The sequence below is a fragment of the Coloeus monedula genome (genome assembly GCF_965178545.1).
Source record: "Coloeus monedula genome assembly, chromosome: 3".
Taxonomy (NCBI): domain Eukaryota; kingdom Metazoa; phylum Chordata; class Aves; order Passeriformes; family Corvidae; genus Coloeus; species Coloeus monedula.
In genome coordinates this window covers 28,972,477-28,988,851 of record NC_138783.1, presented here as the reverse complement: position 1 = coordinate 28,988,851, position 16,375 = coordinate 28,972,477, and the positions used below count along the sequence as shown (strand labels likewise).

General features: G+C 44.8%; 1 protein-coding gene across 1 annotated transcript in view; it reads right to left on the bottom strand.

Annotated features, from left to right (window-relative positions):
* Positions 1–4,197: 4,197 nt before the first annotated feature.
* Positions 4,198–16,375, bottom strand: part of EPHA1 (EPH receptor A1) — a gene marked incomplete at both ends in the record, with an annotated part of 32,962 nt that continues 20,784 nt past the window's right edge. Inside the window, 14 exons of the mRNA XM_082278946.1 lie at positions 4,198–4,276; positions 5,103–5,258; positions 5,576–5,769; positions 6,426–6,575; positions 7,145–7,354; positions 7,731–7,792; positions 8,228–8,413; positions 8,517–8,639; positions 8,914–8,969; positions 9,758–9,854; positions 12,339–12,498; positions 12,601–12,725; positions 13,923–14,255; positions 15,175–15,330. Of these exons, the coding sequence (XP_082135072.1) occupies positions 4,198–4,276; positions 5,103–5,258; positions 5,576–5,769; positions 6,426–6,575; positions 7,145–7,354; positions 7,731–7,792; positions 8,228–8,413; positions 8,517–8,639; positions 8,914–8,969; positions 9,758–9,854; positions 12,339–12,498; positions 12,601–12,725; positions 13,923–14,255; positions 15,175–15,330 (2,087 nt within the window). The remainder of the gene's footprint in view (positions 4,277–5,102; positions 5,259–5,575; positions 5,770–6,425; positions 6,576–7,144; positions 7,355–7,730; positions 7,793–8,227; positions 8,414–8,516; positions 8,640–8,913; positions 8,970–9,757; positions 9,855–12,338; positions 12,499–12,600; positions 12,726–13,922; positions 14,256–15,174; positions 15,331–16,375) is intronic.

Sequence of the window (16,375 nt, the reverse complement as noted above, 5' to 3'; positions counted from 1 at the left end):
TCAGAGGTGGGTATTCCAGTGAGATGCAAGTGGATTGGAGTAAAAGTGGACACTTTGTTTGCTTTGCCCTAGCTATTGCTCCTCAGTGTTTGTGCTTGCTGTTTACTGTTCTAAGCGTGGTACTGTCATGGTCACTGCAGGTGAAACTCCTTTTTGTGGTGAGCACCAGTGTTTCTACACTTCAAAGACATGAAACCTACTCTTGATCTTTTGCCAGTTTGGGGCAAATCTTTAATGACTCCTTGCAAATTGATCCAGTAAATGTCTTGAGGTTTTCTATAGGATGAGTAGAGAATAAACAAATTGTACAATTATTTTTCTTACCCTAGTTGTTGCTAGTTTGTTGGCATTGTTTGAGAGGTTGTTTCTAGGCCATGCTATTAAAAGCTTGTGCCCACAAACACCAAGGAGTGCAGAGGAGAGGAACAATGCTGGGGCAGAGAAGCACTAGCTCTGCTCCTCCCAGAGGACTGTAGCCTTGGTGTCTGGGTAGGAGACCTATCCCATGGAGTCAATGGGAGGGGATCACCTTGTTGGTTAAAGGGAGGCTAGTCCCTCTGAGGGGCATGGGGTGCATGGAAAGAGCATTTGGGGACTGTACAACACTTGTTGTGGGATGTGTAGGGAAGAGATCAAAGGCAGGAAAAGTGAGTGATCAAGGATGGGAAGCACCATGGGAAAAACTGATGGGAAAAGGGCGCAGGAGGTGGCTGCACGTACACAGTACGCTTGTCTGGCCATGCCCTGTGTGTCATCAGTGTGGTCTGTCCTGTCTTCATAATAGTTTTTTTTTTTTTCCTGTTCTGTGTGCATGAAGTCTGTTCTGTGCGAGTGGATCTAAATGCCAGCAACTGGACAGACCTGAGTGCATGCATATTGTGGTGGTGTGTGTTATCACCAGCAAAATCAAGTCAGAGTAGCTGGTGAGTAGGGCAAGAGCTTTGAGAGCTGGCACATGGCATGGCTGCGGGTCTGGCTAAATGCTGTAAAGGCACGAGAGTCAGCTGCTCACGTTCCCAGGAGCTACTCTTGGGTCTGGAGACCAGCTGAAAGAGAAGAGTGTGCATCTGTGTGTGAGGACACCGGGGGACCAGGGGATCCTGGAGCCAGCTGCTGAGTAGAGCCAATGTCTTAGGCTAACTCTTGGAGGGCTCCGGGGTGTGTGTGCATGTCTGCATGCTCACCGTGCAGCATGGCTGCAGGCCTGGAGGATTTGCCAGCAACTGAGGAGACCAGCTCAGGCTCCAGGGTGTGGAGCCAGCTGCAGGATGGCTGGTCTCAGGCACTAGAGGGATCCATCCTATAGATGTATGTTTCCCTCTAACAGGTTCATCCTGATCAGCCAGAGCCAGGAAGAGGATTAGGCTGTTTGTGCTGTGCTTGCATGTCTGCTGTGCTCTCTGCCTCAGGCCAGTCATGTGCAGTGTGTGTGCGTTTATATACATGCATGCATTATATACTTGGAGATTTTCTGTGCATGAGTGCCTATTGGGAATACATGCTCAGGCTTGCTGCTGGCTGTGCCCTGAGGACATGGAACTGAACAGCCTCTTCTCTATCAGGCCAGCTGATTCAGCAGCTCCTAACACTTGAAGTTGAAAGGGACCTCCCTACTCAGAGCCGGGTCAACCAGAGCAGGTTGCTTTTTAATACCTTAAAGGATGAGACTTGGATAATCTGTTCCAGTGTTAACAACTCTCACAGTAAGTTTTTTTCTCACCTTCCATTTACTGCATTTTGGTGTGTTCTCACTGCTACTTCTTTCACTGGATACCACTGAGGAGTGTCTGGCTCCTTTTTCACTCCTATCAGGTATTTATACAGAATGATAAAAGCCATCCAAACATTCTCCTCTTGAGGCTGAACAGCCCCTAAGCTCTCTCAGCCTCTCCTTGTATGTCAGATGCTCTAATCCCTTCAAAACCAGTGGCCTTTCACTGGACTTGCTCCACTGTCCATGTCGTCCTTTGTGCTAGGGACCCCAAGATTGGACGCAACACTTTAGGTGTCTGACCAATGTTGGAATAAAGAGAAAGAATGGCCTCCTTCCAGTTACTGGTGATGCATTTGCTGAAATGCAGCCCAGGTACTGTTGTGTTTCTTTGTTAAAGGGTTCAGGTGCAACTTGCTGTTCACAATGACCTGCAAGTCCTTTCCTGAAAAGCTACCTTCCAGTCCCCAGCTTGTACTGATGCGTGAGGTTATTCCTCCCCAGTGGTGAGGTTCTGCATTTCCCTTGGTTCAACTTCCTGAATCTCCCCTCTTCTCATTTCTCTCCCCTATTAAGGTCCCTCTGCATGGCAGTGCAACCATCTGATGTATCAACCACTCCCACTTCTCTATCATCTGCAGTGATAGGCCAAAGTTTACATGTGCATGGCACAAGCTCATACTCTTGTGTCGGCTTCATCAGGGCTTATCTGCTAGCTTGGGTATCTGCCAGGTAGCAAATTTACTGGTTACCTATACTTCACGTTAAAAAAAGCTATTACTAAGACAGATGCAGTAAAAACTCACAGTAAGAGCTTTGCTTGTCAGCTCTCCCTCTTGCTATAGCTGCAGTGACTTGAGTAGCCATGGTCTGTGTCGAATAGAAACCAGCCTTCTTGCTTCAGGTTGCAGTTCTTTAGATCTCTGCTTCTTAGCCCTTCTTTTATGATTAAGGAAGACCTTCCCAGGCACAGCAGTGTTAATTTATAGCCTTAAGACTTTAGAGCATTATACAGTTATGGAGATACTGTTACCCCTAGCAAGTCACATTGCTGAATGTATGTGTAGCACTCAATTTCACCAACCCAGACTTCAAAAATAAATCTTGAGGTAGCTACTCTTCCCAGGTGGGAGAAAGTCTCAGGAACATCAGTGAGAATCTTTCTTTCTCCTGGACAGTCTAGTCTGCAGGAGAAAGAAGTACTACTCACATGTATTTCATCAAACACAGCAGTAGCTGCTAATATTTCTTATGATTTAGGAATAATCACAGGATCTGTAAAAAGATGGACTTGGATGTTGGATAGATAAGCCTGTAACTGGGTGAAAGAAAAAAATCTGAAGTGACCAGCTGCAAAGGTATCCTTTAATCCTAATGCAATTGCACTTCCATGTTACATCTGCAGTTAAATGGACAAAGACTGTTGGCTGAAACAACTAAAGGTGGATGTAAGAACCCTGCTGGAACTTATGATAGGTATGCTAAAGGTCTCAATCACATTTGAATTAAGCCAAAGAATTCCAACACAGCCTGCTCTGCCACAGGTTTATTTACAAAATATTATTTACAGACTATAACTGTCTTGAGATCTGATAAATAATAACATTTCCTCCACAGAGAAGGAGTAAGACAGACCACCTACACATTTTTCTGTTACAAATACCCTATTCCAGCCAAACAAGACTATTGTCTCTTTTAAAAAGGGGCAGAGAAAAATGGATACGTAAAGGGTTTTCTGTCCATGGCATATGAGAAGGTATTAAGCAGTTTGGAGAGATGTAAATCTCCCCTCTGAAGTGTGCATGTGCAAAACAGCACATTCTGAGGTGCTGTGATCACACAAGTTACAGTGGGGTGTGCTTCTATTCCCAGTTTTCCTCCAAAGAAAGAAGTACACCACAGGTTGGTGTTCAAGGCAAGAATAGCTGCATTAAAAATATATATGCCTTACCAGCAGCCTCATGAAGAACTGAATAGTTTGTTCCTGATGCAAAATAAGAAAGACAGAAGGGTGCTGAAGTGAGAAGGAATGTATGCCAAGGAGTGAATGAGCCCTGTCTCTACCTGTCTGTATTCTTGTGCGTGCTCCCTGAATGTCCCAGTCTATCCTGAACCCTCATCTCCAATCTTAAAACATTATCCACCACCTTCCACCCACTTTGTACTCCATCTGATATACTGAGGGTCTGAAACTCCAGTTTGTGGACTACAAGGCCTACTTAGTGCTGCACAAAGTAGACTGCAGAAGACAGGGCTGAGAACAGTTTCTAAGACCACTGCTCTGAAACGTACTGATGGCTGCTGTAGAGCTAAAGCAAGGGGGAACAGAAATGAGAGCAGGTGGTGTTGCCTCATGAGCTTTTTCAGTTCTGGTTGTTTTGCTTTGCTTGTCCAGTCACTCATTTGGAAGCAATTGCCATAGGAATGATTCCAAGTGATATCTGGTAAGGATGGGCATTTTTCAAGCTTAGGAATGCAACAACTGATCACTCCTTAAAGCCTTGGATGCTGCACAAGATCCTCTTCTGGTGGCCTGGAAGTGATACTCCCATTTGTTTCAAGTCCCTGAAGGAAATGGGAAAAGAAAGGAAAAAATGAATTGCTGTTCTTGTTCCTTAGGGACAAGGGTGTGGGTAAGGGCAGAAACAGTTACCAAGCATGAGTTCAGAAAGCTTCCTTTCCCTCAGTGCCTCCTAATACACCTGCCTTTCCTCTAGAGGGAAGAAACTCCTAGATATTCCTGCCCTTCCCTGGCTACCTCTGCCCACCCAGTCAACTGACCTCTCCCACTTTGTGACTAGGCCTATGCTCCCAGTAAATCAGGATTTGTGATTAAATCAGCTTGTGATAGGGGCCATGTCTCAACCCTTCAGCAGGTCTGTGCTTGCACATTTGTTTCATGTAACTGCTCTGGTTGGAGGTGACTGTACATCCCCGACAAAATAACACAGCTGTGTCCTGAATCCTTCTGAAGAGCCCAGAAAGATATGCTCTATGACACAACAGTGCCTGGCTGATGGAGTGGGGGGGATATCACTAGTCCATATGGAATTAGTGGCAAGGAAATTATCTTACAAAGTCCTACAAGGGTAGGGAGACAGGTTAGAGAACTGTTTGCCATCTATTCTTTCCCATTGCTGTTTGTGTCTGATGTGAGTTCAGAGCAGCTGAAGACCCCTGAAGAGCCTCAAGTTAGGAAATTAGTCTCACAGTTTGGGCTGATTCTTCCCTTTTAGGTGAAGAAGCCAGTCCACTTCCATTTAACTGCATGGAGAAGGATGGAGAGAAGCCTTCCAAGTAAATATCAGTGCTTGTTCAGATCACACAAGGACAAGCACAGCTCCTTGTAGCACAGCCTGAGGGGCCCTGTGGGAGCCTGGCCTGCACTTACTCAGCAGTGAGCTCCAGAATGGACTCCATGGTGTCCAGGCCGGCAGTGCGGAAGTTGGAGATGTAGCGCTTCATGCGAATGGATTCCAGCCACTCAGGGATGGATCGGTAGGGGATCCCATCGGATCCACTGCAGCTGGGGAGACGGAGTGTTACCCTAGAGACACATAAACACTTCATTAGCCAGGCAACCACCTGAAATGGACAGCACTAGGAGACAGTAGCCGAAGGGCAAGCAAGCACCCTCTGCCAGGGCAGGGCCAACTAATCTGCTCTCTGAAAAGTGAGGTCAGAGCAGGCCAGTGGCTCTGCCCTCTGTCACCAGGAGACAGAGACAACCACTATCTTCTGCACACAGAGCACTCACGGTGCATCTTTCCAGTCTGCATTGTTCGCACTGCCTCTCCTCCTGCTGGGGACTGGGAGGTGAAGCATCCCAGTTAACCCCTCCTCCTCTGGTGACAGCCTGCTTACCTGGGGTCAAAGTCTGCAACAGGCCGGAGGAGTTGGGGACTTGAGATGAAATGTTGCAGCTGTGCCCGGATTTCCTGAAAATGAGGCCTCCTCATCCGATCGTGTGACCAGCAATTCTTCATGAGTTCGTAGAGGATAGATGGGCAATCCACAGGCGGGGGGAGCCGGTACCCATCCTCTAAGCTTTTCATCACCTGCACAGAGGACAGAGAGAAATCTGGCCAAGAGCAAAGAGTGCAGAATAGAAGCCAGAGACCTCTGGGAGGAGCCATTCACCACTTTACAGTGTGCAGCCAGGGAGGGGTTGATGCAGATTACATATGTACGACACAGGGTTTGGGCAGCACAGCACAGGATCAAGACACCTAAGGGATGCCAAAAACTGAAGTGGCATATGCATGTATTTTCAGTCCTTTACTAGTTTAGCTCCCATTTGCCACTCAGGACATGTTCATGAGAAGTGAGGACAAGTGAGGACCAAATGGTTCTGGCACAGTGAGAGAAGGGGAACCAGACTCTGAGGAATAATTTCAACAGCATGTTCTGAGCCTAGAATGAGATGACACATAATGCACCAGGGCCAGAGGAATGAGAAAACAAAACCAGTGGAGAATATCTCCAGATCCAAATGCCATGGCTGATTTAACTACTCTTAATTTGGCTTATTGCTGTTGACACCTCAATACTTATTGTCCTTGACTTGGTTGCACTGATTTTTAGCAGGGAGGGAAACATAGTAGTTATGGGTTCAAAAGAAAGTCAAGACTGCAGGCTGAGGGGGATCTACAAAAGTTGGGCCCACATGCCTTGTTTATTTTTTAAATCAGCCCTTGAACCCAGTATCTGTTACCTCTTGATTGGTCATGTGTCCATATGGCTTGTCACCAAATGACAGCACCTCCCACATGACAATTCCAAAGCTCCAGACATCACTGGCTGAGGTGAAAATCCGATGAGCAATGGCCTCTGGGGCTGTCCATCGGATAGGAATCTTACCACCCTGTAAAAGAGCAGAAACATAGTGTATCCAGCATGTATCATTGAATTGTATTTCTCCAGTGTTTTCATGCAAGGACCTTACAAAGTGGTTCAGAGATTGAGCCCACTTCATTTGAAGTGACATGGGAAATTTCTCAAAAGGAGAGAAATATTCTTGGAAAGTAAATGAGTTTAAGCCCTCTGTTCAGTTGAATGCTACACAAAATCTCTGCTGTGGGAGTGAAGAGCCTGACACCAGTCACAGCCCTGCTTTGAAGGACACCACCCATTAGAATTACTGGAACTTTCATTGAAAGAGACATGGAGATAACCCTAGTCCAAAACTGATCACAGCAAGGCTATCTTCTAAGCTAGATTCAGTAACTGAGTCCAAGAGATGAGACCTCTTATTTTTCTTCTCATTTTAACACCACAGTCCCTCTGAATTTGTTAGCAAACTAAATCAACCTGGACTCCAGAGACAAAAGTACCACCTTCTGAACCATCCACACCATGACTTGTAATTTTACTACAGGCTTTCCTCAGAGACTACAGTTAATTTACACAGCTGATAGACTGGGTTTGCCTCACCTTGGTTTCATAGGTTCCCTCTGCATCATTCTCCAAAATTCGTGAGAGACCGAAGTCAGACACCTTGCACTGGAGACTGCGTGTTACCAGGATGTTACGAGCAGCCAGATCCCGGTGCACATAATTGTGTTCTGAAAGGTAGGTCATGCCAGAGGCTATTCCCTGCAGCATGCTCACAAGCTGCACAGGGCTAAATTTTTCCTCATTCTCCTGCATGGAAGAAGAAGTGAGAGAAGTGACATTGATTCGCTTGGCTTCTAGTCACTGACCTTATTAACTTACAAAAACGGGCAGTGGTGAACAAGCAAAAAGGCAATGCTGCAGCCCAAAGACCCCAACAGGTTCTCACTAGGGGACTGGTGGTGGTCTCCAGAGTCATCATTAGGCAACTGCATTTCCAGACACCACTCTGGTCACTGAACAAACTGGACGGCATCAAGCTTCTGCTGCTGACACTGGAAATGTCAGTAAGCAGAAAGTAAGTGGATATCTGGATCTTATTTCTAGTTTTATTTTAGGGCCCTAAATCCAGGTCAAGTGCAAGTTCTGGCAGTACACAAGCTGATTACAGATTGGAGTTTCTCACCCGGAGGAAGGTATCCAGTGCTCCATTTTCCATATACTCAGTGATGATCATCATTGGCCTCCCTTGAGGAAGACAAGAGGGTTTAAGCCTTTTCAAATTCTCCTACTCAAGCCTTTCAATGCTCTCCACATTCCCCAACACAGAGAACCACGTCCAACCCCAGCTAACACCCCCACTCCACTGGCACAGCTGGCTGCCCCTTCTCCTTTGACATCTCCCAATGATCTTGTACTCCTCCTGGTGTCACACATATAACCCTGTAGCATCCCTTACACTATCCTGACTCGTCATCTACTCACCAGCCCTAGAAGATCTCTCCTAACACTGCCTCAGGACTCTGTTGGAAATCCATACCTCTCCTCCCTTCCTCGTTCTCTGACATGACAATGCCTGTCTTCTCCCAGAACAGCCTCTCTGACAGCAAACTCACTAAGAAAGGCCTGAGAAATGTGCCAGTTTCTGCTCTCATTCCAGGACTCTCTCACACACACACTTACTTTTGGTGACAACTCCCTCCAGACGCACAATGTTCGGGTGATTGAACTGCCCCATAATTGTTGCTTCACGCAGAAAGTTCCACCACTGTGAGTCTGAGTATGTTGACTTCAGAGTCTTGATGGCAACCACAATACGTTCTTTCCCTGGGAGTCTCAGGGACCCACGATAGACCTCCCCAAACTCCCCTGAAGACAACCAGAGGCAAAATGTCACAGATGAACTCAAGGATGGGTAGCAAAACAACAGTGTGGGCAAACTGAAAGACGGGGAGAGCAATAAGTAACTCACCCTCTCCAATCACGTTCTCCATAGTGACACAAGAGACGTCCAGTTCCTTAGTGAATTCCAGGACTCCTCTGCTGGGGTCATCATATGGTTGCAGGTCTACATAGGGTTTCAACCAGACCTTCTCTATGGTAAAGGGAAACAAAAGAGCAAATTAACCTGTCAGCTCTTTGGACAACCTTTTTAAAGAATAGCTACAAAAGCAGAAGTGAATCCATGGGCTTCTAACAATGGCAGTAAAAAAATCTACCAAACCTACATTGAAGAGTAGAATTTGTGGGAAGAGGCAAATTACATCGGAAAAGCCATGCCAGTGTCTGGTTTGAAACCAATATTTCTTTTCATCCCTTCCAACACATTCCAGGCTTCCCCCTGGTTTTATCATCCCTTTGAAGCTCACCTCGCTCAAAGCCCGAAGTATTGTAATCTGGCCGTGCATGTCTCCAACGAGCCCTCCTGGAACATCAGAAAGAGTCGTGAAAATAAAATGGTCAGCAGATAGCAAAGGGAAAAGCAAGACTTTCAGCATGCCTTCGCTAGCTGGTTAGGGACAGAGTTCAGGGTAGCACAGAGCAAAGTGGAACCAGACACTGCACCTACTTGGAAAAGTACGGCTGGCAATAAAATGTGATGGCTCATTAACATTTAGAAATTGAGCTTTGTTTTCATATAGGGAGTTTTGTGCTGAGTTACAGATGAATTTCTGTTTATTTTATGTTTTCTGTATGCTTCCAGTAGAGTATCTGATCTTCTTAAAACCAAGCAATAGCAGCCTTATAGACATTGAGAAGGAAAGTAGAATTCTGTATATGGGTAGAGGACCCCAGCAGTAATGGTATGTGGAAAATGGTTTGAAATGACTGCATACATGCATTACCACTCAACTGGTCAGCAGCTATAGAAATGATTGTACCCTAACAACATTTTTATTCCTCTGTCATGATAACAATATGATGCTGCTGGATTATAACAAAACTGAGAAATCACCACATTTTCCTCTGTTTCCAACAGCAAATATTATCTTAAAATATCAATCCCTCCAATCCTGATAATCAAAATTACTTACTGAGACCCTTCCCATCTTGCTGCAGCACACTGGTGTTTTTCTTCTCTAACTATACAATATATATATATATACACCTATACAATACCCTGTGAGAAAACAGGGCCTCTCTTTCTCAAGCTCCCATAGCTCAGCTATTCCTACATCTATACCTTTTTTAATACCAAAAACCAATACTTACTTTCGCCGAAACATGACAAATCCCAGAATTAGCCCAATAAATAGGAGAACTCCAAAGATAATAGAGACTATGACTCCACCAGACAGAGCTCCCGTGTCTGCAGAAGCAAAGAGAGAGGCCACATCACTTAGAAGACCAGTATCTGTTTGTCTGGAACATAACAACCAGCTTCTACCAGTTAATGGCATTAGGCAAGTTACAGCCATTTTGCCTTCAGGCAGCAGAGCCACCAGATGGGAGTCCTATCATACTGTTACTCATGTGCGTGGAGCACCTTCTGGTGGTTATCTGGTTGACTCTTATCTACAGTCTTGGTCTTCTAGTTGAGTAATTTATCCCTATGTCTGATTTCCTACTTAAATTCCATGACACTTTCAAAAATGAAGAACAGATGTTCCTTCCCTCCCACTCCTCTCCAACAATCCTTTCAGATCAGGCCCTTCTTCCTGTTCAGTACCTGATTTAAACTATGGAAAAGCAAAGACATGATTTTCCCCAACAGTCTAAAGTGACTCTCTTCTTGTTTATGAAATTAATTACATGCTCCCCTCCCATCAACATCTGGGGCTGCTCCTTTGCCTGATTACCCTGACAAAAGGCCCTGTCTGCATAGGACTCCTGAAACAAGTACTGACTTACAAACTTGCAGTCTAGCATCATATTCCTGTTTTCTCAAAACTGAGCATCAGGTGGTTTCATTGTGAGGTTGGATAGCTTTCAGATAGTGTTCACATAACACAGGCTGTCTCCTTCCATTTAGATTCTCAAGTTAAAGCTAGGCATTTCCACAAATATATTTGAATTCATCAGAGAAAATGCTAAATTACCTCTCTTAGTGTTTTTAAAACTTATTTCCCACAACTTAAAAAATGTTTTTAAAATTTAAAATGCATTAATGAAAAAGTAATGAGAATCTACATATTTTTAATATTTTCCCAAGAGAGATTTAGGAAAACATCCAGAAGAAAGAAAATCCCCAAATAATTTTTTTTTCATAAATGAGCAGATTTAAAAGCAAGGAACAGATGATACAGAGAACTGTGTGGGGAAGTGTTTCCTAACATCTAGTCCAATGCTCAGCATCCATAAAGCTTAATTAACACTAGTTATTCTTCCTCTGATGCTGACTCATCCCACTAAAATTACTAAAAATCACCAGCTTAGTTAAGCAGAAATCAAGAGGCAGAGTTAAAGTCCTTGTTTTGTTAAAATCAAAAAGCTAAGATGTGGAGGGTGAAATAGTATCTTTTATCAATAAAATGGACAAGCTTTTAGGTACATAGGACTTCTGCAGGAATTAAAGGGATCTAAATTATCAAACTCAGATTTAAATATATAATTGCCACTCCTTGCAGATCCTGCTACACTAATATTCCTAAACTATAAAGCTAAACAATGCTTCTAGTATGATCAAACAAGAACACTCATTAAATGAAACCTTGCTGGCACTTCCTTTTAATCCCTTTCATATTCAAAATACCTTTGTCTTGGCATGATGAGGTGATCAACTTTTATTTGAAATGAAGCATAATCTTGATGAAAGCATTTTCTAATCTACTCTTTCTTAATCAAAACAATTGTGCATGCTAATATCCATCTTTTTCACAGGGCCTTTGCAGTACTTTATTTAATTGGTTAAACATCATTTTTGGTATGATCATTTGTCACTGTGACTTCATGAAGATTTTACCAAAAGCTCCAGGTGCCAAAAAGGGCCCAACCTTTATATTCCAGTAATGGTATCCCAATGCCTTATCAGCTTTTACACTGTTAATTTAACTATTTAGTTACATTAAGGTATGCCTTAGCTTTCTTCCATGTCCTTATTTCATTACAATAAAACTTTCAAATGCAGCACTTCAATGCATGTATTTCTAAAGTTATCCATTGGGTCAGCAGGAGTCTGTGGAATGAAGAGGGAGCAAACTCCATTACAGAAAACTTTAGACTAAGGGGAAATTTCTGGGTGACCCAGGGAAAGAGGAGGTTGGATATCAGGCCTATAGAAGATGTTCTTTGACACAGGAGAAAGATCTTTTTGTAGCTCTGACAGCCTGGCCTTCTACACATTGTGCTTTGGTGAAGAACATTTTTCAGTGGTACACCATCTCTTTGGGCAGAGCTACATTCAGGAGCTGGACTACATACAGTGGAACTGATAAAGCTGGAAAAAGTAGTGCTGAGGTCCTCTGAGTTCTCCTTTTCCCTAGTAACTGGCACATAAAAGGAGGCATATGGTAATCATTTGACCAGCATTCAAACTTAGAAACATTAGCCAAAATCAAAATGTCTTTGAAGAACTAAATGAAGGTCTGGTTAACTCTTGTACCAGTACAACACACTAAACTGAGACTGATCAGGTCTGAATGGGAACGTATAAGTGAATTTTATAAGACAGCAAGGAAACAGGAAAAATGTCTTTTGTCTTTACAAAGCATCAGGCTTGGCTCTGGTGACAAGGCACTCAGGAGTGTGCCTTACAGCCAGCAGAACACGAAAAGAGATCCATGTACCATGTGAATATACAGTCTGATGGGGAAGTGGCTTTCTCCCAGATGAGATACCAGTGCTTGTCCTTTACCTGGTGGAAGGGTGCGAAATTCCTGCTCTGCGGAGTAGGGCCCAGGCCCAAGGGGTGTGATGGATCTCACACGGAGCAGGTAGGCTGTGTCTGGCTGCAGGTCTCTCAGAGTGACATTTGGCTCAAGAAGGTGCTTCACTGTGTAACGTGCCTCCTCTCCCTGCAGGAACCAAACAGGATCAAGTAACAAATGCATGCTGAACAAGAGGACACTTCCACCCCTTTGGGTGAAAGGGGGAAGAGCAAATCAGGCAAGCCTTACCTTCTCAAAGAACATGACCTCATACTCCACCGAGGTCCGGCTGCGTTGCCGTGGGGCAAGCCAAGAAACAGAAAGACTACTGTCATCTCTCTGTGTCAGGATAAACTGGGATACTGTCACTGGAGCTGCAGGGGAGAGAACACAGACCATGAGGGAGAAATACAAACATAATGAAAATCAGGTCCTCTCTCCACCAGAAGCTCTGGTCACACCATGCAACTGAGTCTCTTTGCCACTGCCACTCCCTCATCTTTCTCCTGTGTGGTGGAAGGGAAATGAGGTCTCCAGTTGTAATTAATTGCTTTCCATGCACAGTGTGCTTCTGCCCCCCAATAGTGAAGCATAACTTTTTTCGGCCCTCAAAACAAAATCAGTGCTCCAAGAAATTACATTTATTCCAGGACTGCACTGAAAGTGTCCATTTTGAAATAAAAATGTTAGGATTTTCTGCTCCTACAGAAGCAGTAGCACAGCTATCCTATGTAATGATTTATGAATGCAGCTGCATTGCGTAAGGGTACAGTGAAACTCAATGCTCAAAATCTCTCAGCTGACTGCAAATGCATGCTGTTCATGAATAAAAAGATAATTCTCAAGAGTCTGCAAGGACTGAGAAGTTAAGCCTGGTTCTCTCCTTGTCCTTCATCATCATCAGGAAATGATGAGGCAAGCCAAAAGTAGCTCTGCTTTTCTAGCTCAGGGTTGTGCTGCCCCCGCATAGCATCAGGAAGAAAAGTCATATTTTGTTACTAAATTAGAAGCCGGGGAATGCACCAAGGGCTGTTGAGCACTGTGATGTCACTTTTCTATAATCACATTTCACGGTGCTCTGGAAAGTATTTACAGGACAGCCAAGCTAGCCAGACTGAAGCTAACCTACAGAAATGTGTCAAGATGTAACATCTTCATCTCTCCATGCTTCCAAAACCTTTTCTTTTCCAGTTACACCAGGGTTTCTGTTGTGTTTGGTGTTTTGCAATATCTGAGTCACAGGAAATATTTCGTGACACAGCCCTCGTTCTTCCTGTCACACAGGTAACAATACTTAGGCTGTGTGACAGGGACGGCTTCATCCTCCTCACCTCTGTTAAGTTCTTGGTGGATTCATAGTTCTTGGTGGATAATGATTACTGCTACTTTGATTTACAAGGAATATGACTAATGGACTTTACATGCCAGAGGCAGAGGTACTTTAGAATCCTTGTCATACCATACCCACACATGTGTCAGGCAGAAGGAGAAGATGGAGAAAGCTTAAATATTCAGAGATTCCTCTTCCTTTTCATGATGAGCAGGAAGAAATTTTCTCTGCTTCTGCTAACCTGCATGTCCAACTGAGACCCAGACAGCTGGAGCAGTTCTCTGTGGAGCAGGTCCCATTCCTGAGACACCATTATGGGCTTCCACAGTGAATGTGTAGTTGGTGTAAGCTTCTAGGCCATCCACATCCACTGCAGGTTTCGTGAGACCAGAGGCACTGGGGGAGAACACCACGCCAGCCTCACAGGGCTCACAGGACAGCAAATGGCAGCGCTGACAGAAGACTGTGTAAGTCAGGTCCTTCCTCCCACCGTGGTCGCTGGGCGGCTGCCACCACAGACTCAGCTGGGTGCCAATGAGGGAGAAGCTGACATTGCGGGGAGCTGAGGGTGGGCCTAAAAAGAGCATGAAAGAAAGTGTTAGATTCAGTTGTTAATTCCCAAAGTTCTGTGGCAGCTTCCCATCTGCTCATGCATTTCAAATGGAGCTCTCTGTCCACCCCAGCCTCTCCTTCTCTCATTCCTGTTTCCCAAACTTGTTTCCTCACCCATATCCTTGTTTGTGGAATCATAGAATGGTTTGGGTTGGAAGAGACCTTAAAGATCTTGTGTTCCAACCCCTTCTATTCCAACACCTTCCACTAGACCAGGTTCCTCCAAGCCCCATCCAACCTGACCTTGAACACTTCCAGGGATAGGGCACCCACAATTTCTCTGGGCAAACTGTTTCCGTGTCTCATCACCCTCATCAAAATAATTTCTTCCCATCTAAATCCATGTCCCATCTAAATCTACCCTCTTTCAGTTTAAAACCATTGCCCCTTGTGCTGTCACTACAGGCCTTGGTATAAAACCCCTTTCTTCATGTTTCTTGCAGGCCCCACTAAGTATTGAAAGGCACAAGATGATCTCCCCAAAAGTTTCTCTTCTCAGGCTGAAGAACCCCAAGTCTCTCAACCTTTCCTCATAAGACAGGTGTTCCATCCCTACAATCATTTTTAGGGCCCTCCTCTGCACCTGATCCAACAGGTTGATGTCCCTCTTGTCCTAGGGGCCCCAGACCTGGATGCAGCCCGCCAGATGAGGTCTCACAAGAGGAGAGTGGAGGAAGAGATTCCCCTCCCTCGCCCTGCTGGCCACATGCTTTTGATGCAGTCCAGGATACACTTGGCTTTGTGGGCTGCAAGCTCACACTGCCAGCTCACGGCCAATTTTTCACCCACCAGTACCCCAAGTTCCTCTCTGTGGTGTGCTCTCAGTAAGTTCATCCCCCTGCCTGCGTGGATATTGTTCTTTCTTTCAATGTGCAACTCACGGGTGCAGGCAACGTTCTGGCCCTCCGAAGGTGCTCGGTAGAAGCCTGCATTGCAGGAACAAGACGTGGCCCCTGACTCGTTGGACAAGCTGTTGGGGGGGCACTTCAGGCAGCGCTTAGCATCTAGAGAGTGGCGGTAGAACCCTCGCTGGCAGGCTGTGGAAGGACAAACAGGCCAACATATGATAATCAATAAACCCAGACAAACAAAAAAATCACCTGGCAGTTCTGTTCAGCTTCTTGAACACGCCTTCATCTTCCTCCATTTTCTTAGTTCACAGAAATATTTAGGTTGGAAGGAACACCTGGCAGTCACCTAGATCAATCACCTCAGAGCAGATAGAGAGAAGATGCAAACTCAAGGTAGCATCAGTATTATGACAGGACTTGTAGACTGAAGAAGGGGGATCTCATTCCTCACAGATGCTGTATGAATACGGAATCCAGTCAGCCTCAGAAACTGCTTCCAATGTAAACACAGACTGGTCCCCACCTTGCCTTTCAAGCTTTCCACACCATAAATAAGAGCCATAAACAGTAGCTACAAGTCCTTGCACTCCTCAGAGTCTTCTGCTTGCTGACTTCATATGGGGTAGCCAGTAGGCTTTTTAGTAGAAGCATCTTTGCTGCTTTCAAGTGTTGTACCAGAGCATCACCTAGCAGGGCCCTGGGGAATACCTAGGAAACTATCAGCATTGATGTAACTGGCTATGGAGCCAACACAGACTGCAAGAGAATAGGTGTCACGTGTTTTCTACTTCCAGTCCTGCAAAAATGAGCAGCCACATTCTCCAAGTATAACATCTGACAACCTGTTTTTGCTGTTACCATGAGCTCAATCTACAGAAGCTCTGGTCAGCTTACCAGTTATCTCAAGGCCAGTGCTTCACCCCTACAGTTGTATAGCAGGGAGGAGAAAATGAGTGAGGGAGCTTAAGGCAACCTGTGAATTTAATGGTTTGCCAGCCTGTGCTAAATGAATCAAATGTTCTTTAGCTAAAGAAACAACCAACCTATTGCTAATCAGATGGTTGAGAAATGCATACACTAATTTTTCTGCCAGAGCTACAACTTTGCATTTAACTTGCACATTGAGGGAATGACCCTTTTCATATTGCACTATAAAAGCAACAATATCCTGTGTAATCCCTCAGGAGATCCCAATGGAGAAAAACATCTGTTCAGATGCCTCACACAAATG